The sequence below is a fragment of the Bubalus bubalis genome, chromosome 17 (genome assembly GCF_019923935.1).
Source record: "Bubalus bubalis isolate 160015118507 breed Murrah chromosome 17, NDDB_SH_1, whole genome shotgun sequence".
Taxonomy (NCBI): Eukaryota; Metazoa; Chordata; class Mammalia; order Artiodactyla; family Bovidae; genus Bubalus; species Bubalus bubalis.
This window is the reverse complement of record NC_059173.1, coordinates 52,834,488-52,855,399: the sequence shown is the minus strand read 5'-3', so window position 1 is coordinate 52,855,399 and position 20,912 is coordinate 52,834,488. Positions and strand designations below refer to the sequence as shown.

Below are 20,912 nucleotides of genomic sequence, written 5' to 3'. Positions count from 1 at the left end.
ATTCAGACTCCATGCTACTCCACTGGCTGACCTTGGCCAGAATAGGGGGTCTTTTATGCCTAAGGCTACAGAGGACAGGTAGCAGATGGGGCTATTAGTATCTTTGGAGTCTGAGGTTGCTCTTTGCCTATGGGAGAGGTCTAGTTGAGGAGACCCCTCTTGGTGCCTGGTCTGATGTGCTGACTCTCAGAGCTAGGGGTCATAGGACCAGGCACACGTGGAACTACTACAGTGCCAGGGTCCTGGAGCTTAGGCACAGTTGCAGTGGGCGTGGCACAGGTGTGGTGGGTGTCGACCTGTGCGCATAGCCTGTGGAACTGGTCCTTGGGTTTCACAGGCTCTCTGCTGTGACTTGTGATGAGGGGAGGGAATATGGCGGCGACAAGGGCCCTGGGATGAAAAGGTGCACTGGTGGCTTGGGCTCAGAAGGCAGAATGCAGTAGTAGTACAGCCTTGGAATGGCAGGTTGAAGTCTCCAGTCTGCCCCCACCCCTCCCCACCATGCAGAACACTCCCAGGATAGAGTGGTACAACCCCAGTAGTTGTTGGTTAGAGCTCTGTGTTGAGACTCCGGGGAACTGGGCACAGGGCAGTGGTAGCAAGGCCCTGGCAGCGACAGTTGAGAGCCTCAAGCTGCCCTGGGAGGTTCAGGGCAGTGGTAGCCTGGTCCCAGTCTTGATGAGTCAGAGCCCTGACCTGAAACCTGATGGGTAGCCCCCCTGGCAGTGATGGTTCAAGAGCCTCAACCTGGGATAGGGGTGAAGCTCAGGGTCCAGGCAGCCTAGTCCCAGCAGTGATGGATCTGAGCCTTAAACCCCACTACCTGCCAAGGCAGGGCTCAGGCCAGGAAGGTTGCCTTGGTAATGGTGGAGCAAAGCCTGGGACTGGGGAAGGCAAAGAACAGTGGTGGCTCTGGTCTCATATGGGGAAGTGTGCTGTGGTACCAATCTGTGAGAGTGGGGCATGGCAACAACTGGGCCCCTTGAGGGCAGGTCTCACTTCGGCAACAGCTCCAGCCTCTGGGAGTAGATCCAGAGCCCAGAGCCTTGATGCTACAGACTGCTCCATCAACTAGGGTCAGCATCACTGAAGACTGAGACCCTAGTACCCAAAGCTGCTAACACTCATGATGATGAGGCTTGCTGTGGTCCTTCTGCTCTCCTCATGTGGTGACCTTTCTCTGAAAGGATTCCTTCTGGTGCCTAGCAGTTCCCTCCAGGGAGATGGGATAATGGGGGCAAAAAGCTCCCTTTATTTTCCCATGTGGCCATCCTTGATTTTTGAGCTCGCCATGCTTTTTGCTACTGCTTCTTTATTGTCTAGAGCTTTGCCTGAGCTGTTTTCTTCCATTTGTAGCTGTTTATTGTTCTTGGTTTTCTTTTTTTGTTTGCTTGGTTTAGGGGAAGAAGATAAGCATCCCTGCCCTCTGTCTTGCTGATGTCATTCCCAGGTCCCTCATTCTATTGATGAAGCAAATGAGGCCCTACCTAGGAGATAATATGTTTTGCTCAATAATATACTACAAGTTGAGACTGGAAATTATATTCTGATTCTTCTGATTTTGCTGCAGAATTGGATGTACTCTCGTAGGTGCAAAAACAACAAACCAATTTTAGACTCAAGATGAAGTGTAGTTTTGAACATTTATTTATACCTTGGTCCGATTGTCTCAAAAGATTCTCAGCTTCCTGGTTCATAAATAAAAGTCTTTATCTGAACACAAAATATTAATGTACTCTTGCTGAGAAGCCATCATAGGAAGTTACAGAGGTGACAAGTAAATTAATTGAACATGATAGGATTCTAATGAAATAAATATTTCTTGAAAGTGCTCTATGAAATAGGTGGTTGTGGGTTTTCAATATTCAACCCCAGATAACTTGCATTTTGTTGTTTATATGCATTTCTGACATCCATGCATTTTAAATTTCTCTTCTTTATTTCTTTGTAGACATTATAACCAGAACATTACAAATAATACTGGAAGTTGTGCCAGAAGAAGATTGTCATAAATTATGAATTAATGCATTTGAAATCTTGGCATTCAATCCTTGGCTTTGTTTCTGTCCAAAGGCTGAAACAAACAAACAAAAAAATGGATCTTCACTCCATTTTATGAAAATCCAGAGGATTGCAACTTTGGGGATGGATGAAAGGAATTGGTTATTTCTATTTAATTTTCCAGTGTTTTCAAAGTGGTTACTAAGAAATTTAGTTATTATTACTCCATGTAGTTCTAGAAAGCTGATATGCAGATATACCATAAGTTCATATGATCATTGAGTTCCCTATACCTACCTGTTGAGGTTAGGGAAAAAGACTATAGAATGTACAGTTACTATAGTCATCTTTGTCTGTAAGATATCTTATGGCTAAGAACCTTCAAATTGAAGACTGAGATGTTTTCTGCATATAAGGGTTTTGTAAAAACAATTTTTATATACTGTAGATGACTGTACTGTGAAAATTGTTTCTACTCTTTTGGGTAAAGAAAAGTGTGTGCCATCTTTACAGACAGTGGAAAGAAATTTATTTTACATAGGTATAGCATTGCTTCCCATAGATACCAACTTAGATATCATTCATGTTTTAATGGATTATATCCAGAGCAGTTTGAACAAAGAACAGAGAGGGTATGCCTAATTTTAATGAATCCATTAAAGAAGAGCTTCTAGGGGTTATTGTTTAGGAGGCAAATCCAGGAATTATGTTTAAGCAAAAAATATTCTTGAGAATATTATGTTAGGATTTTTTTATTCATTCATTATCAGGAAGCTCCATGGATACATGCCATTTTGTTTTCATGGTAGCCTAATTGATCAGGAGAGGATGTAGCACCTTTCTTAGAGTAAAGCAATAGTCGGTTTGGTATTAAATTCTCTTAAGCACAGTCATGTGTTTCACTAATAATTTACTCTTTGATAAATTTATCTAAATATGTGCATTTTAAATCTTCAAGTTAACAATATCAACAGAAGACAGAAATCACCAAGAGAGAAAATGTCCAAAATATATTGCCCAGATCTATAGATCTGTATACATTGTTAGTGATTCTGAATAATATTTTAATTTCATAGCTGTTTTTACACGGTGCTGAATTTGACAGTTTGTACATTTTCTCTTTGGGTAAAACTGTCCAGATCAATTAGGAAAAGACATATGCAGGAGGCTTGGGTTCAGTCCCTGGGTTGGGAAGATCCCCTGAAGAAGGAAACAGAAACCCACTCCAGTAGTCTTGCCTGGGAAATCCCACAGACAGAGGAGCCTGGCAGGCTACAGTCCATGGGGTCTCAAAGGGTTGGACATGACAACATGCACGCATGCTAAGGAAGAAATGACACTGCTAAATAAGATTTACAATTGATGTTTCTAAAAACTTTTCCATTTCTGCATTTAGGATTGGTCAGTAATCTCAGTAATCTCTTCACCTTAATTATCATTCAACTTGTGAAAGAAATAACTAATAACAAATTCACTCAAAGAAACTGCATGCAGTGTATATATTCAGGCAGGTATTATTATGCCAGGTTTAGAAAACATTGGGGAATTTTCAAATAAGAATAATATAATGAAATTTCTTAACTCTTACTTAAGTCTTGGATTGAATAGTCATGGCCAGAATACTTTTCATTCTTTAATTTTTGTCCATGTGAAAAAAAGAATTTTTGGTAAAATTATACTGATTAAAATTAGTAACGGATATTGGGTTCATAGACAGTAGATAATAATTTGAGGCAATTACAATTCATTAACTTTCAGTTTATTAATTTCAATTTCAAAATTTAATTAATTAAATTTCAATTTAATATGTATCTGAGATTGAATTTTTTTTGCCCAAACCTAGTGTTTGGGTCTTTAAATGAATTTATAAAAATTCCTTCCTTTTCTCTTACCATGGGTTCTTAAAATTGGATGTGAAATTTATACTTCTTTTATCCATTTGTCTATGTCTCTTCCCACTAAATAGTTGCTAAAAGTAAAAACAAATTTCTTGTATACTATTTTTTCTAGTCTAGGCCCATATAATCTAAACCAGAAAACTCTTCTGGAATTTTTTCCCCCCAATGGAAAAAAATAATGGTGAAGCATCATGGAGAAGTATGTATACTTCTGGATTATTCCTGAGGTTAATGTGCTTATATCAACAGTGACAGATAGGTCTCCTCATTTTATTTTTTCTTTAGTTTTGGTTCTAGTTTCTCTTTTAAAGGACTTCCCTGGTGGCTCAGATGATAAAGCGTCTGCCTATAATGCCTGAGACCCAGGTTCGATCCCTGGGTTGGGACAAGATCCTCTGGAGAAGGAAATGGCAACCCACTCCAGTACTCTTGCCTGGAGAATGCCATGGATGGAGGAGCCTGGTAGGCTACCATCCATGGGGTCACAAAGAGTTGGACACAACTGAGGGACTTCACTTTCACTCTTTCTCTTTTAAATATATCATTATACAAATTGACTAGATTACACATTATTTTCATCATTTTAAAAAATGATTTTATCATTGTTAAATTTCTAATTGTAATGCCATTTTAATGAGATGGAAAGTCAGCGATTTTTTTAAAGTGATGATTAATTTGTATTTCTACTTATTCTTAAGATACATCATGACAAGACACAGGCCTTCTGTAATCATTCATTTAATATTCACAACATTTATTTGTAATGGTTTTATGTCAAACAGATTCTAGTTTGAAAACTCTCCTACACACTTTTTTTGTATATGTGTATTTTTATACTAAATAATTTTTTCTCATATCTTTAGGAAAATTTTTTCTCATATATATATATTTTATATATTGAACTTTTGCATGTGATATATTTGTACCAATGTACATTTTTAAATGTTTAGATACATTTTATCAGTTTATTATAACGCAAAAAGTATAAGTAGCCAGTATAGTTTACAACAACTAATATAACATTTTCAAATGTTCTGCTTTTTTGGAACATAGATTCTCAAGTGTTTAATTATGAATTAAATGGACCTAGTAATGACTTCCAAAGCTCAAGCAGTCTGATAGATGAAATGGAATGACTCTCCTCACACAATTATGAATATTTCAGTAAAAGTTTTTGACCCCCATTAAAAAATATTGGATTATTTTTCTGAGATTTTTTTTCCTCTTTGTAATGAAGAAAACTGACCGTTATAAATGGTGTCTTGGTCAGCTAGAAATAAACTCCCTTCTTGTCTTTCATTAGGAGATTAAAGATTTGTCTTAGAAAAGACGGCCAAACATAAACAGTAGATTGTTATATACATATAACAATATGTATATATACACATTTGCATACGTAAAATATATACACATTTGCATACGTACTTGTACTGTATCTATCCCATTTGTGAGGTGCAAAATTAGGGCAGAGTATTAGGTTACATTAGCAGTTCATGGGAGTTTCTCTAACACTAAGATAATATATGTTGAAGGAAGTTTCTAGACTGTTTTGTGTGTCTGGTACAATTGTTTCCCCACTGCTATTTGATATATCAACAAATGGTTAACATGAGTAAAATTACATAACTCAATAGAATTCCATGTTGAACTGGATCAGTCTTCAGGAAACTCATTATCTCTAGTATTTGAGATATATGTAATGCTAACTGAAAAAGGGCTCACCTTTGACCTGTAGCTGGTTTTTTACAGTCAAGGAATGGGTTATGAAAAGATAGAAGCTGATAGAGAGTAGCAGGAAATGAAAGGTAGTATGTGATTGGAGGTAGCAATACTTTGGTCTAACATTATGCAATATAGTCAGAGAAATTTGTAAAAATTAACTGCTGTACACAGATACCCCCAAAAGCTAATGAAATGTAAGGTTCAGTGCCTGTCACTTAGACATGCCTTTGTTAGGGTCCTATATCTCATTTTGCATTAGGAATTTTGTATTACTTTTCTTGAAGAAGGTTGGCAAAATTATATATTTATTTCTGGCCCTACAAAATCCGCATCTGTCCCTGTGAGAAAGAACAAAGGATTGTCATTACTTTTTCTACTAGAAATAAGCATGGGATATTTGTTGGATATATTTTTTAAGGAATATAGTTGTGAGTTAATTGAATTATCTCTTTGTAGCTATAGAGTGGCTTTCTCCTAATACGTATTATATGTAATATATAAGGAGAGAGTTGCACTTTTGACATTTTATGTGTCAATTCTGAATGATAGGAAAACAATGAATGAGATTTTAATTGTAGCTCTTTTTCTTAGTTTGGAAAGAAATACGGAGATGTTTGAGATTTGAATGCAGATGAGTCAAGAAATTTGATTTTAGTTAAACCCGCTTCATTTTACCCTGTGTAATATGCTGTATGTTGGTATTGATCATGTTTACAGAGCTCCATTTCCTAACTTTCCTAACCATTCAAAGTCAGGAATCAAAGCATGTCATTGTGTAACTGATGAGAAGCTCACGGTGGATGCAAATTAGAGTAGATAATGAGTCATTTTGACAGCTTCTGTTTACATTATTTATATATAAAATAATTATTAGGGCTTCCCTGGTGGCTCAGCAATAAAGAATCTATCTGCCATGCAGGAGATGTGGGTTTGATCCCTGGGTCAGGAAAGTCCCCTGGAGGAGGGCCTGGCAACCCACTCCAGTATTCTTGCTGGGAAAATCCCATGGACAGAGTTTATTACCTATAAATGTATTTTAGGTTAATTTTCTGATAAACTATTTTTAACATATCTCAATATATATATTACCTAAAAGTGTAACCTCTAGGTATTATTAGTACTGTACTTAGAAGATATTTTAATAGCCAATTTTGAGAGATAATCCTTTCTTCTTTCTGTTGCATTTAGAAATTAGTTGGCATCTAAAAATAAATGCTTGATCTATTTTTAGATCTGATACAAATTGACAAAGGTGTTCATCATGGTCTCACAGAAAGTTCATCAATTTTCCATATGTTGTGAGATATTGTCACCTCATCAGGATAAGTGATATTTTTGAAGCATTTCTCTGTTCCTTTTAGTTAATCAGTGATTCTTTTTATTTTTCATTTTTTTGACAAGTTATTTTCAAAATAAGAGTGAGCCTTTAATTTACTTTTACACAATTACTTGATATTCTTAGCATGAAGCTACCACTTCAGTTAGTTGTGGGTACTTAGGAGTCCCCGCCACCTTCTCTTTGTTACCATTGGCTTTAAAATATTGGTGGAGGATGGTTACAGTCTCCAAATAGTTATCTGTTACCTGTGTGTGTTTTGGCTACTTGGACCAAGGGTACATTTATAGTATCAATAACTGCCTTAACAGTTTTATAGATAACGATCTCTCAAGAAAGAGAAACTGTGGAACATTAGATGTCTGGGAGCCCATACAGATGGATGCACTGGTTTGAAAGTGAGCATACGTTTTTCCCTCAACAGATACACTACTGATTTTATTTTTGAAAGTATGACTTTCAAGTGAATTAATTTTCTTGGTTAGAAGATTTGCTTCCTGAGTCCTAACAAGAACTCTTGTTACCTCTTGTTGAAGCCTCTGAAGGGCATGTTGAAAGCTAGAGAGAGAGACAAAAAAAGACCAACGCACAGTTATTTATCTCATTTGCAGTAGTGACTGTATTTGAGTACTTTGTGCAACAGGGTATTTTGCACAGAATCTTGTGGGAAAACAGTTTAGGCCTTTGGATGTTACAGCTGTGTAGCTGGTTGGGTTTGAGAGGCCTGACTTAAATGAGGATTGTGAAGTTAGACTCAGCTTATTTCTACTGATTAGCATTCTTCTGTGCACACTTGGAAACACATTCATAGTGCGCTAGAAGGCGATGCAGTACGGTTCCCTGGTTTGAGTTTGAACTGTCTTATTTTAAAGGATTTCTGAATTATTTTTTCCCTTACATTTCTCCTTCATTCCAAATCTTCATTCACTGACTAATGGACTATAAAGTAAAAATACTTTGGAAAAATAAAACACAGATTGTTTCAAATGAATGTATGATTATAATAGAATAGAAATTATCTACATTAAACTACTGTATATGTCAATTACTTCAAACACTACCACACAGCACTTTTTAATTGCTCTGGAAGCAGTTATATATATATAACTATGGCTTTCACACAAACCACAAGAACCCTTCAAAGATTTTAAGTGGTCTAGAATTATTTCTTTTTTGTTTTTTAAAGTCTGGGATTATTTCGATCCTCTTTTTGGAGAAATGTTTTATCTAATGGTTTTCCCTTGTGAATGTTATTACTACTGTTATAAATCTAGAACTAAACTATTGATGCTTATATCTTGAAAACAGGGTTCATCTTTTGACAGTATCCATGTTCTAAGAATGGCATATCACTCTACTCTTGCTTATTGTGAACACAGGCATATGCCCCCAATTTTTATCTTTTTGTAGATGGATTATAGCACTATAGTAATGAATTTTCAGTGGTACCTCTCAGTATTTGGGAACTTTGCAAACATAAGCATTGGATGCATTAAAAACAAAACAAAAAACATTGCTTATTACCATGTAATGCAGTGTCTTCTCTTAGGATGGACAAACTTGGTGTAGAATTGTTTCACTGATGCTACATGTTGATTACCTGCAGTTTTATAATAAGTACAAGTCACAAAGAGGAAAAACAAAGGACTTCTTGTACTGGAGGCTTTGAGAACTTAATTTTTCCTAGTTTGCCATCAAAGTTTTGATGCTGGGCTTTGTTGTGCTTGGTTTTTAGTTTTCATAGGGTATATTAGATGGTAGCAATGCACTGGTAGAGATGGTTTTTACTTATTGACTCAGAATTCATTTCATTTTGAATCTTTCATGTTGTCTTTTGTGTATAACTGTATCGACCCTATAAAAAATGGGTTTAGTGAGTTTTGTGTTCAGATTTGACCTGGTAACAATAATTTCTTTTTCAACTATCAAGGGACAGAAAATATCCATATGTATTGGTATGTTCATTAACATATTATTAGGTACTATATGTGAATGTATTCAAATGCCTTTCATAGTTTCTGGCAAGAACCAGTAATTTGCACCAAGGGAATCAATTTAGCCCAGTGGGAAAAGAGTTCGGTTACCCTGGAGGGCTGTGTCGGCAGCTGTGTCTTTGATCTGGCTTAGATTGTAATGAATAGACCAGCCAGCCAGCCTAATCCATTAACTTGGGTCTGGAATGCATTCCCCAAGACCTTGGAATGTTTCTCTGATTGTAAGAGGGAGGGAGGTGGGGTTGGCCTGATGCTCTCAAGTAGAAGAACGAGAAGTCCTGCGGAGGGAGAGAGCCTCACCTTCCTCACTGGTCCTCATCTGCGGCAGTGTTTCTGCCTCTTAGCATTGTGATTGTGAACTTTGGCAAATGGGATTGTGTGTATTTTATACACATTTTACACAGTATCCATTGATAAATTCTTAAGGCGCAAAATTCCTTTTCTGCATCTGTATTCCAAGACAATAGAAGATATTTATGAAAATACAAATGACGCAAAGGGACTTTCATTTGTGGAGTGTACAGTGCTTCCTAGGATTCTCTGGCACTGATACCTATACCAGCATGTGATATGTGAAATAAAATGGATTTTTCTACAGCTTAATGATTGCCCTCTGGGGAGAGTTCTGGTACAGCAATCACACTACCAGATGGTGTTTATGGGCTATTTGTGTAAGTGGTAAGATACTATGAAATAAGTGTGCATTCATCTGGTGGAACTCTTGATGCATGTGTTTTCTTGTGGAATAAATTTTGGTGCAATATGATGCAGTGTTGCATTGCATTTATTTCAGTTGTATTTATGTACATGTATACCTGTCATGCTTCTGGTTCAAACTTTGCATACATATTTTTGTACATATTTTTAGTAGAAAATACTTTACATGGAAATTAAATAAACATTTGATAGTTTACCTAATAAAATTTATGCTGTGTTTTTATTTAGCATACATTTTTTAGTGTACATTCCATTAAATTGAAGGTTTTGGTTTTAATGATTGGATTTGTCACTAATTATGTAAATTTGTTGGAGTGTCTCACTTCAAAACAATTTCCTATACTAAACCCTGAAAGTGGTGGTGAATTCAGCAACACTGTAGACATTCTTCCTCATGGCCTACATTCATCTGTCCTTTGCCCTGAAATATCTAGCAACTTCTCTCTTCCATTTTTGCCTGTCCTAGTTCGGTCCTCTTATTTCTTGTGTCTTAACAAAAGTCTTATCTCCTGTCTATCTCTAATTCAGCCTCACATGTTTTCCACAGGATGTTCTTTCTAAAACACAGTGATGGTAAAAATCCTTGATAGTTTCACATTTATTAATTTTTTTTTCCTGGGTGGGTAAAACCCATACTTCTGTATAGCATGCAGTATTTTCCATAATTTGCCACATTTCTTTCTCCAGCTACAAATGGCCACCTCTATATTCTCTGCCACAATATTAAATGCCTTTTTAGTAGTCTAACAAAGAAAAAGATGCCATTATTTCATCTGACATAGTTGAAACAATGTAGGGATTCTGCAGATAACCCACAGGAATTATATTATCCTCCCCCATTGATGTCTTCTACACCCAACATAGCATACTTCTACCCAACATTCAAGTTTGAGTATGCTGCTGCTGCTGCTGCTGCTAAGTCACTTCAGTTGTGTCCGACTCTGTGCGACCCCATAGACGGCAGCCCACCAGGCTCCGCCGTCCCTGGGATTCTCCAGGCAAGAACACTGGAGTGGGTTGCCATTTCCTTCTCCAATGCATGAAAGTGAAAAGTGAAAGTGAAGTCGCTCAGTCGTGTCTGACTCTTAGCGAGCCCATGGACTGCAGCCTTCCAGGCTCCTCCATCCATGGGATTTACCAGGCAAGAGTACTGGAATGGGTTGCCATTACCTTCTCCAAGTTTGAGTATAAAAGTCACTAATTCCAGAAACTTCTTCCAAGTTGGATCAGGATCTGACTGCCGACCATGTTCATCTTCTGCAGCATACTTCTTTAGCGGAACTCATAGTACAGTGTTGAAATTGATTTTGCCTAATTCCTTTCTCTGCCTGGATTTGCAACATCTAGTTATCTTTTATCAACTGAAGTATAATAGGTACTCAGTGTTTTATTTGATTTTTATTTATTTATTCATGTCTGTGCTGGGTCTTCATTGCTGCGTGCAGGCTTTCTCTAGTTGTGGCAAAGGGGGCTCCTCTCTAGTTGCAGTGAGGGGGATACTGTTACTTGCAGTGTGCAGGCTTCTCACTGCAGTGGCTTCTCTTTGCTGCAGCACACGGGCTCTAGGGCATGCAGGCTTCAGCAGTTGTGCCTTGTGGATTCCAGAGCACGGGCTCAGTACTTGTGATGCACTGGCTTAGTTGCTTCTTGGCATGTGCAGTTTTCCTGTACCAGGGGTTGAACACATGTCCCCTGTATTGGCACCTGGTTTTTTTTTTTTTTTTTTTTTTACCACTGTACCACCAGGGAAGTCTTCAGTGTTTTAGATTCATACATTCAATAAATGAACAGTAATGGTTATTCATTAGGTTTCATGGTAAGGTTTTTTTTTTTTTTTTTTTTTCTTTTGGAAGCAGTTTGTATTACCTTTAAGCTATCTCTTCAATTCTGTGGAGTTCTATGAAATGTCTTACCTTCAGAACATAAGAAAAGTGGAGAGTTTCAGTCTTTCTTTTCCCCTCTTCTTTCTTTCTACACCCTCCTGCATTGCTAGTTCATGTTGCTAAGTGGGTCTTGAATAGAAAAAATGGCAAATGACCTACTATGAATTCATCCCATGAAAGATATTTGGGTTCCTATAGTCTTGATAAGGGAGAAGGCAATGGCACCCCACTCCAATACTCTTGCCTGGAAAATCCCATGGATGGAGGAGCCTGGTAGGCTGCAGTCTATGGGGTCGCAGGAAGTCGGACATGACTGAGCGACTTCACTTTCACTTTTCACTTTCATGCATTGGAGAAGGAAATGGCAACCCACTCCAGTGTTCTTGCCTGGAGAATCCCAGGGACGGGGGAGCCTGGTGGGCTGCCGTCTATGGGGTCGCACAGAATCAGACATGACTGAAGTGACTTAGCAGCAGCAGCAGCAGCAGCAGCAGCAGTCTTGATAAGGTATCTTTTTCATAACAGTAGCATGAAAACAAATAATGGTCTGAAATAGACAGAAAATTTATATCTTTGATGATTCAGCTTCTCTTTGAAGTAGACACAAGAGATTAAGTAGCACTTTTTCCTAATATATTTTAGGAGAACAATAAGAAAGGAAACTATTAATAACTTTTACACCTGTTAAATTTAAACACTTGAGAGAAATAAAAACCATGTGATATGTATTTATACTTATTTTATATACTTATCATAATGGATATGACTAGAAATGTATTTATTGAAAATGTGTTAAAAAATTAGGTAATACATAATTAGGCTCTTAAACCTCCTGGTTTAGGTTCACAGTGACTTTGCAGATGAACTACATCTAATAATTTTCTACTGTGAATTTTAGGTTGTTGCTAATTCATAAAAATTTGAGCTGATGTATGACCAACCTAGACAGCAAATTAAAAAGCAGAGACATTACTTTGTCAACAAAGGTCCGTCTAGTCAAGTTATGGTTTTTTCAGTGGTCATGTATGGATGTGAGAGTTGGACTATAAAGAAAGCTGAGCACTAAAGAATTGATGCTTTTGAACTGTGGGTGTTGGAGAAGACTTGAGAGTCCCTTGGACTGCAAGGAGATCCAACCAGTCCATCCTAAAGGAGATCAGTCCTGGGTGTTCATTGGAGGGACTGATGTTGAAGCTGAAACTCCAATACTTTGGCCACCTGATGTGAAGAGCTGACTCATTGGAAAAGACCCTGATGTTGGGAAAGATTGAAGGCAGGAAAAAAAGGGGATGACAGAGGATGAGATGGTTGGATGGTGTTACCGACTCAGTGGACATGGGTTTGGGTGGACTCCGGGAGTTGGTGATGGACAGGGAGGCCTGGCGTGCTGTGATTCATGGGGTCGCAAAGAGTTGGGCACAACTGAGTCACTGAACTGAACTGAACTGATCCTGGGATGGGTAGGCAGGTCCTAAATAACTGAATTGTTGCTTTTGCCTCCACATGCCCTGGAATTACATTTTCAGACTTTCTAGAAATCTGACTTTGAAGGTTGGGTCCTCATAGCCACTTTATTGTTTTTATGGTCTTAAGTTTAAGAACACCTGGTCCCCAGCAGACATTAACTCAAAACTATGATCTTAAAATGTTTGATGTTTGAAAGAATTTAGAAATAAAAATATAATTAGGATTCAATACCTTTTAAATGTTTAGCTTTGAAGATTTATTAATCTCTGAAAGACATGAAAGAGAATTTCAAAGGTGTTAATTCAGGTTAAATTACTATAAAAATTGAAATACCCTCTAGCTATAATAAAGTAAATTGGTAAGTATAAATGAGTATAACCCTAAGAAATGTATGAGCAAGCCAGTTATTTTCCTCTCATTCTAATTTTTGTTAAAAATAAGAGACTAATCTTACTTTTCTCATAGTAATTAACATTGTAAATATATAATATGTCATTATTATCATTATGTACTCCATTTCCTAAAATCTCAATACACCATAACATTTTCTTTCATGTTCTGGATTCTTGTTTTTTTTTTTAATTTTATTTTATTTTTAAACTTTACATAATTGTATTAGTTTTGCCAAATGTTCTGGATTCTATCTTAAACTTATGTTTATTTCTCACTCCTGCATTGTCATTTTCCTTTCAAATTTGTTACTCAAGGCATTAAAATCAAAGTTTAATGATTCATTTACTGATTTGACAAAAATTCAAGCACCTGCCCTATGCCAAGCAGTATAATGATGCTAGAGATACAGTGCTTAAGAGTTAGTATTGCCTATGATTCAAAAAGTTGAGGACATAGATATTTTTCCCTTAATCACTCATATTTCTTGTTAAGAATTAGGGTAAATCTCAGGTGCTAGAATGCAGTATACTCCGATATGATCTGGTCTAGGAGGTTGGGGAAGGCTTTCCTAATGGTACGATGTGAATTCATATCGAAGGATGGGTGCTCATTAACCAGGTAAAGTGGAAGTGGGATGAGAAGGGTTATAGGCAAAGCAGTCTGTGTGATAAAGGCCCTGAGCCAAAAAAAGCAACATTTGTTAAAGGAAATAGATGCAAGATCAGTGTTCCTAGAGCACAACACAAAATCATAATGTACTTTCCAAAGAAGAAGAACAGCTGCAGAGGACTTAGGCAATGTTCAAAATTGTGGTCTTTACCCAGGATGATGGAGATGGTAGAGACAAATGAAATTCGCATGTGACATGAACATTGAACCTTATCAAAATTTCAAATTTCACTCTTTTGCAAAGTTTCTAAATATAATTATTTCAGTAGTAAATGATGAATTGTTTTTTACCACTTTCTTGTTATTCTTATATCTTATCTAATTAGTTCACACTGCCAGAAGTATTTGCAAAGTACAACAGGCTCAACATATAATATTGAAAGAGAAAGTAACTACAGGAATGTGTAATCAACAGAAGAAATAAATCTCTTTTTCCAGGAATTTTATTGTTGGCTCTCCTTAGCATGTTTTCCCCTCTTTTTTTCAAGTTAGATCACATCTGATCTACAATGTTGAACCTCATCAACTATCATCTCTAGGAAGGTTTGTAATTTTTTTTTGAGAGGTAGTCTTCTGGTGCTATAAATATACATCTCTTCTTAACTTCTAAATTTATTTTTTGTCCAAATGAAAATATTAAACAAAAGTCTACCTTGAATGACCTACTATAACAGAGTCATTGTCTCACAGGTAAAAGTATCATTCATTTGACTCCAATGGGTTAATTTTAAAAATGTCAATACCATAAATATTTGAAAATTTTCTGGTTCTGTAGAAATATGGAGAAGAATGTTTAGTATTTTTCTTCCACTCTTCATAATCCACAATTGATGAAAAGTGACTCTTCCAACAAGAGAACAAGAATTTTATTTGTGCAATTGGGAAATAAAGTGACAAAAACTATTTGAGATTATTTAAAGAACAGATCCATGGAATATAGGGAGTTCTCTGATACTATTTTCCCCCCCAGCTTTGTTGAGATACAATTGACAAATATTATTGTGTAAGTTTAGTACAATGTGATGATTTGATACATATTATGAAATGATTACCACGTAAGGTTAGTTAACACATCCTTCGCCTCACACAGTAACCGCTTTTTCCTGTGTTAACAACATTTAGAATCTATTCTCTTAGCAAATTTCAAGTGTACAGTACAGTATTGTTAATACAGTCACCATGTTGTATATTACATGTGTAGATTGTGTTCATTTTATAACAGAAAATGTGTAGCTTTTGGCCATCTCCCCATTACTGCCACCCTTCAGTCCCTGGTAGCCATAAATCTGCTTTCTATGAATTTGACTTTTAAAATTCTACATATTAGTGAGATCAGAAAGTATTTGTCTACGAGTTTCTTGGTAAATATATAATCATGTCATCGACAAATGAAGACAATTTTACCTCTTCCTTTCTGATTTGGACTCCTTTTATTTCTCTTTCTTGCCTAACTGATGTGGCTAGGACTTTTAGTACTATGTTGAATAGGAGTGGTGAGTAGGCACTCTTGTTCCTTAATTTAGAGCAAAAGTGTTCAGCTTTTCACCATTAAATATGGTGTTAGCTGTTTGGTTTGCTGTGCATGTGTATGTTGAGGTATATTCCTTCTGTATCCAATCTATCGAGAGTTTTTATCATTAAAGGGTATTCTGCTTTATCAAATGCCTTTTCGTTATCTATCAAGAAAATCATATGATTTTAATCTTTCATTCTATTAATGTGATGAATCCTATTTATTGATTTGCATTGATTTGTACCATCTTGACAATCCTTGAAATAAATCCCACTTGGTCATTGTGTACAATCCTTTTAATGTTGAATTTCATTTGCTTGTATTTTGTTCACAGTACTTGAATCTGTGTCCATCAGGCCGTGTCCCCTGAGCTGGATGGTGCCCCTGGTTGGACTCTGTGTTCAATCCTGGCTGCTGTCTGTAATCATGGAGTCTGCTGGCTGAAATTCACTCTTAGTCTGTCTCTGGCTGGGATCCCTGGCGGAGCAGACCCTCCAGCTGTACCTTGCAGTTGGGTGGTGCTGGAGTCTGTGATCTGTAAGGGTTGTTGTCCAAGTTTCCTGGGCACATGGAGCCTCAGTCTGCATACCATGGCTGGGAAGGGTGGCCGGCTGGGCTCTGCCTAGAAGAGGAAGATGGCTGTGTTCAGCCTTTAGGTAGCAGTGTGGGCTCAACACGAGAATGCCTAGGGTCATGCTTTGGGCTCCCAGGCCATGCCATGGGACTGGAAGTTATGTTCTGTGGTTGGGTGGGGCAGCCAGCTTGGCTCTCTGCCTCAGCTGGTTTCCAGGGTGAGCATCACAGCTGCTCAAGGTCTCTGGCTGGGCTTGCTGGTCAGGCAGGGCTGGAGGCTATGTCTAGCAGCTGAGTGGAGCTGCAGACTTGCTTCACCGTCTAGGCAAGTGTACAGAATGGGCTCTGCCACTGGGACAGCCTACTGGCTGTGGACCAAAACCGAGCGAAACTTCCTACTAAGCTGTCTGGCCAGACAGGGCCACCGACTTGGGTCTACAGATGGACAGAGCTGCTGGCTGGAATCTAAGATCAGGCATCACTACCAGCAGAAAGTTGTCTGTCAAGATCTATAAGCTCCTCCACCCCAATCTAGCTGTTCCCCAGGTAAATTCCATGAGGCAATACCTTAGAGGGTTTCCTGGGAAGCTTTCTGCATGCTGGAGAAGCTGGGTATCTGCCTTGGGCCCTCCTTTTTGCCCTGGAGAAATTATAGGTCAAGTTGGTGGGGAAGGGGAACCTCCTGGGTGTGGCAGCATACTGGCCTGGGGTAGGAGAGATTTGGCCAAAAGGAAGCAAGTTCCCTGACCCTTTTAATGTGTTTTTCCTTGGTTTTTGTGGTCCAGGTGTGTGCTTCACTTCATCCCCATGTTCTGGGATCTTCACAAAGGCATCTTGTCTGTGTGTAGTGCTAGTCACTCTTTCTATGAGGGGGGACTGAAGTCAGGAACCATCCATTTTGCCATTTTGCTCTGATGCAGTTTTTCCATACCCAAATCTCCCTAATCTGAAGTCCCATTACCAGATGTTTCTCCGTATTTATAGTGATATATTGATTTCCTTAAAAGAATAATTTGATATCATCCAGGTGTGGCTAATGATAAGAAAAGGTTAATGTGGAAAGTCCATGATTATTAGTAAAGCACTTTCTCAAATCACAGCTCTCAGATTCCAGTGAGAGAATATTGAATCAAAGGACTGAAAGGGCAGAAGAAATTGAACAATGGTTCAATTTCGTAATAGATGTTATTTATCATTTTTATTAAACTTTGTATTAGCCATGTGCTTTGCTTTGACTAGGATACTCCTCAACACTTTCTATGAATAAGACAGATGACAAATCTTACTTCCATTTTTGGATTAAGAAAATGAGTCCAAAATAGCTAAAATGTTTGCCTCGAGCAACAGAGAAAGTCAAAAAGATCAGAGTAGAAATTCTGATTACTACTTAAATCACTCTTAAGTTCCTGAATGTTGGATCAAATCATCGCTTAGGTTGAAAACAATTACTTTCTTATATTTATAAGTCAATCAGTCATTAAATATTTATTTCATATCTACTCTATGATTTACAATGAACTTTATGGTATGGGAAATGTACCATGATTCTTCAGCTGAATCTCACACAAATTCAGCTTGGATAAAGAAGAATCTGTAATAAACCACAGGGACACATAATTGAATACATTATGGGATTAACTGAAAAATGTGTGTTGGACTTTGCATTAGTCCTTAAACATTTGAAGGAGATTGTAGAGTAGAAGTTGGTTTGGATGATCTGTGTATGTGGTTTACAATTTGATGAAAGGCATATATTAAAAGGATAGTCTGCCTTTGGTTCATAAAGGATGTAAGTCCAAATAGAATTGAGGGTAGTAAATACAGAGAAGTTGACTGTATCCTGGTCACTTATGGCAGTACCTTTACATCAGGAAAATGAGTGTGATCTGAGGATGGAAGCTACTGAAGGCATTTCTGAAGGGAATCATATGGTCAAAGTGGCAACTGGGCAAAGTTGTCAACTCTGCTAGAGTTTATGAAGACAAATCTGGGTTCAGCAAAATCTAGCTGAAGAGTTTTTGCAATAAACAGGCATGAAGAAGTCTAGATTGGGATTGGAGATAAAAGGGCAGATGACAAGAAATTTAGCAAAAAAGTCAAACCTTTGTGCCTGACTTACTTTGGAGGATTAAGAGGAGCAGGGGTCATAGGTGACTCCATGGTGTCAAGCCTGTGCTGTGCTGTTGTGTCCAACTCTGCCACCCATTGGACTGTAGCCCACCAGGCTCCTATGTCCATGGAATTTTTCAGGCAAAAGTACTGGAGTGGTTGCCAGTTCCTTCTCCAGGGGATCTTCCTGATCCAGGGATTGAACTTACATTTCCTGTGTCTCCTGCATTCCAGGCAGATACTTTAGCTGCTGAGCCATCAGGGAAGCCCAACCTGAACGAGCTAAATAAACAAATAAGGGAGCATGTGACTGAACAGACATGTTTGCTGGCAAACTTCTGATTTCCTTTTTTGAGCTGATTGGAGATTAGAGCATATTTTCATTTGTGAAGTACTAAATTTGAGATAGTGATAATTCCATCTGGACACATCCCCTGATCAACAGATTATAAGTCAAGAACTCAGGTGAGAGGAGAGGATTTAGATGCCCATTGTTAATATTCTTGGGAAGGCTTATACATAACACCTCTCTTCCCTCTTTGAATTATAAATCAATTAAGCAGTAAGTGGAAATTTTAAAGCAGATAGAATAAAAGACCACCTTTATTGTTGATGCAGCTAATATAGAAGAATATGATTCTTCTATATTAGAAGCTAAGGGCAAGTGGGCTTTCTACCGTTGAACTCTGGGGTTAGAAAGATTTCCTCACTCCCTTGCAGGCAGTCTTATACCATTTCACATCTCTTGCTTTGGGTCTCTGACCCTGGAAAACTTAAGACATGAAGCAGGACAGCAGAATTAATGCTCTCTGAGGCCAGGATGGCTCCCAAGAGAGAAAAGACGTATAGTCAGCTTTCTTTTTTTTTCTTTCCAAACTCACCAGTAAGATTAGGGCACTACTTTTCTAGAATGAGGCCAAAAGTGTCTCCCTGAAATGGTGGTTTCTACATGGGAGTAAATACCAGTTATGGGAAAGAACCACTTCTTTTTCTCACCCCAACACTTTAGAAGTGCTCTGTATAGAAATGGACCTTCATGGGTTCAGAAAACATGTATTTTGTATCTACAATCTGATAATCTGGTACCTGGAAAATATTAATTGCCCAACAAATAGTTTTTGATTAAATGGGTAAATAAAATTGGCAGTTGAAAATGATGGATTTCCATTGCAGAAATCCAACTTGATGGATTTCCATTGCAGAGAGTGTAAAGGAGAAAAGTGTAGCCTCATGGAATAAACTTGCCTGAGATGGGTAGGAAATGGAGCAAGGCAAGGGAATTAAGTGGGAAAAGGACAGAGGGCCCCTAGTAAGACTGTAGATCTGAGATAGATGGCTGTCTATTTTGCATGATGACACGATGTGTTGTAGTTTCAGAATACTTCCATTGATGTCATTCTCTGTTTTTTCCATATTTTGATCAAGTTGACAGCTATTCTAGCCTTTGTGGTTTCAGGAATGTGATTAAAGAAAAGATGTCCAACAGTGATTACTGTTTCATCTTCTGATCCATCAAAAACACAATTTTCAGCCTTAATGGGCATGTTTCAGCCTTAACCAGGTTGTTGTGACATATTACTTAGACTTTCTTAGATGCAGGTAACAGAAACCAGTTCAAGTAATGAAGCAAAAGAGGAAATGGGATGTATGGTTATAGCCATACCTTGAAGAACCATTTGTCAGGAATGTGGTCTGGCCTCAGAGAGGGCTCCAGGCCTGGAACAGAGAGCTCCAGGAAGCTGGGAAACATTCTCTCCATTCCTTATCTCCATCTCTGTGTGACTCTATTCTACTTCTATTTTCTCCCGTACTGTCCTTCTGTATCCAGTGCCTGCGTTTACACACATCTTCCAATCAAGAGAAAAACTCAGATGAACTCTCAGATCTTTTAGTCAGGTAATGAATTTTAACCCCAAGCAGAATCCAGTTTTGGTTTTCAGGTTCCTGCACAACTGAATGGGTACATATTTTAGAGGAGGAAGAATTCTCAGAGGCTGCACTCACTATGAAATGTTTCCTCTCTATCACACACATACTGCACATACACAGACGCATTCATGTAAAACATGAATAAATCCAGAAGCTGGAATGACTAAGAAGAGTGAAATGCAACCAGCAAGATAAAAATAGCTAATGCTTAACAAATGCATGTTACCTGCCTTTAGCACTATTTAAGCACTATACACTAACTCATTTATCCTCACGACAACATTTGGAGGTCCTCATTCTTAGGGAAAAAACGAAGGCAAGCTGGAATCAAGCCCAAAGCATCCAAAATCACGCAGTATGTGTCTGGAACATTTCAGATGTCTTTAAATAAAAACATTTAAAAATTATTCATATTCTCCAGCCACCAAATGTTTTATTTTTACTCTGTTCATAATTATTGAATTTGCTTACTGAGAAAAAGTTCAGGAAACCTCCACTGGTAAAAGGATTGATAATGGGAAGGATTGGTGATAGTACTAATGATTCTTTGGGATGCTCACAGGTCACAGGGTATGCTGATACTCACCTGGAGGATACCTTATCCAGCTGTGGCAAGATGCTAAGAGTGGAAGTGTAATTTGCCGGGTTCTCTTACCACTGGAAAATCCTGCAAATAGTAAAACAACTCAACTCAAATTATAGACCTGA

General features: G+C 37.9%; 1 protein-coding gene across 1 annotated transcript in view; it reads left to right on the top strand.

The window, feature by feature from the left end:
* SLC7A11 (solute carrier family 7 member 11) overlaps positions 1 to 3,812 on the top strand; it is an 81,353-nt gene extending 77,541 nt beyond the window's left edge. The window contains exon 12 of the mRNA XM_025268076.3: positions 1,952 to 3,812. Coding sequence (XP_025123861.1) covers positions 1,952 to 2,019 — 68 coding nt within the window. The 3' untranslated portion in view covers positions 2,020 to 3,812. The remainder of the gene's footprint in view (positions 1 to 1,951) is intronic.
* The last annotated feature ends 17,100 nt before the right edge of the window (positions 3,813 to 20,912 follow it).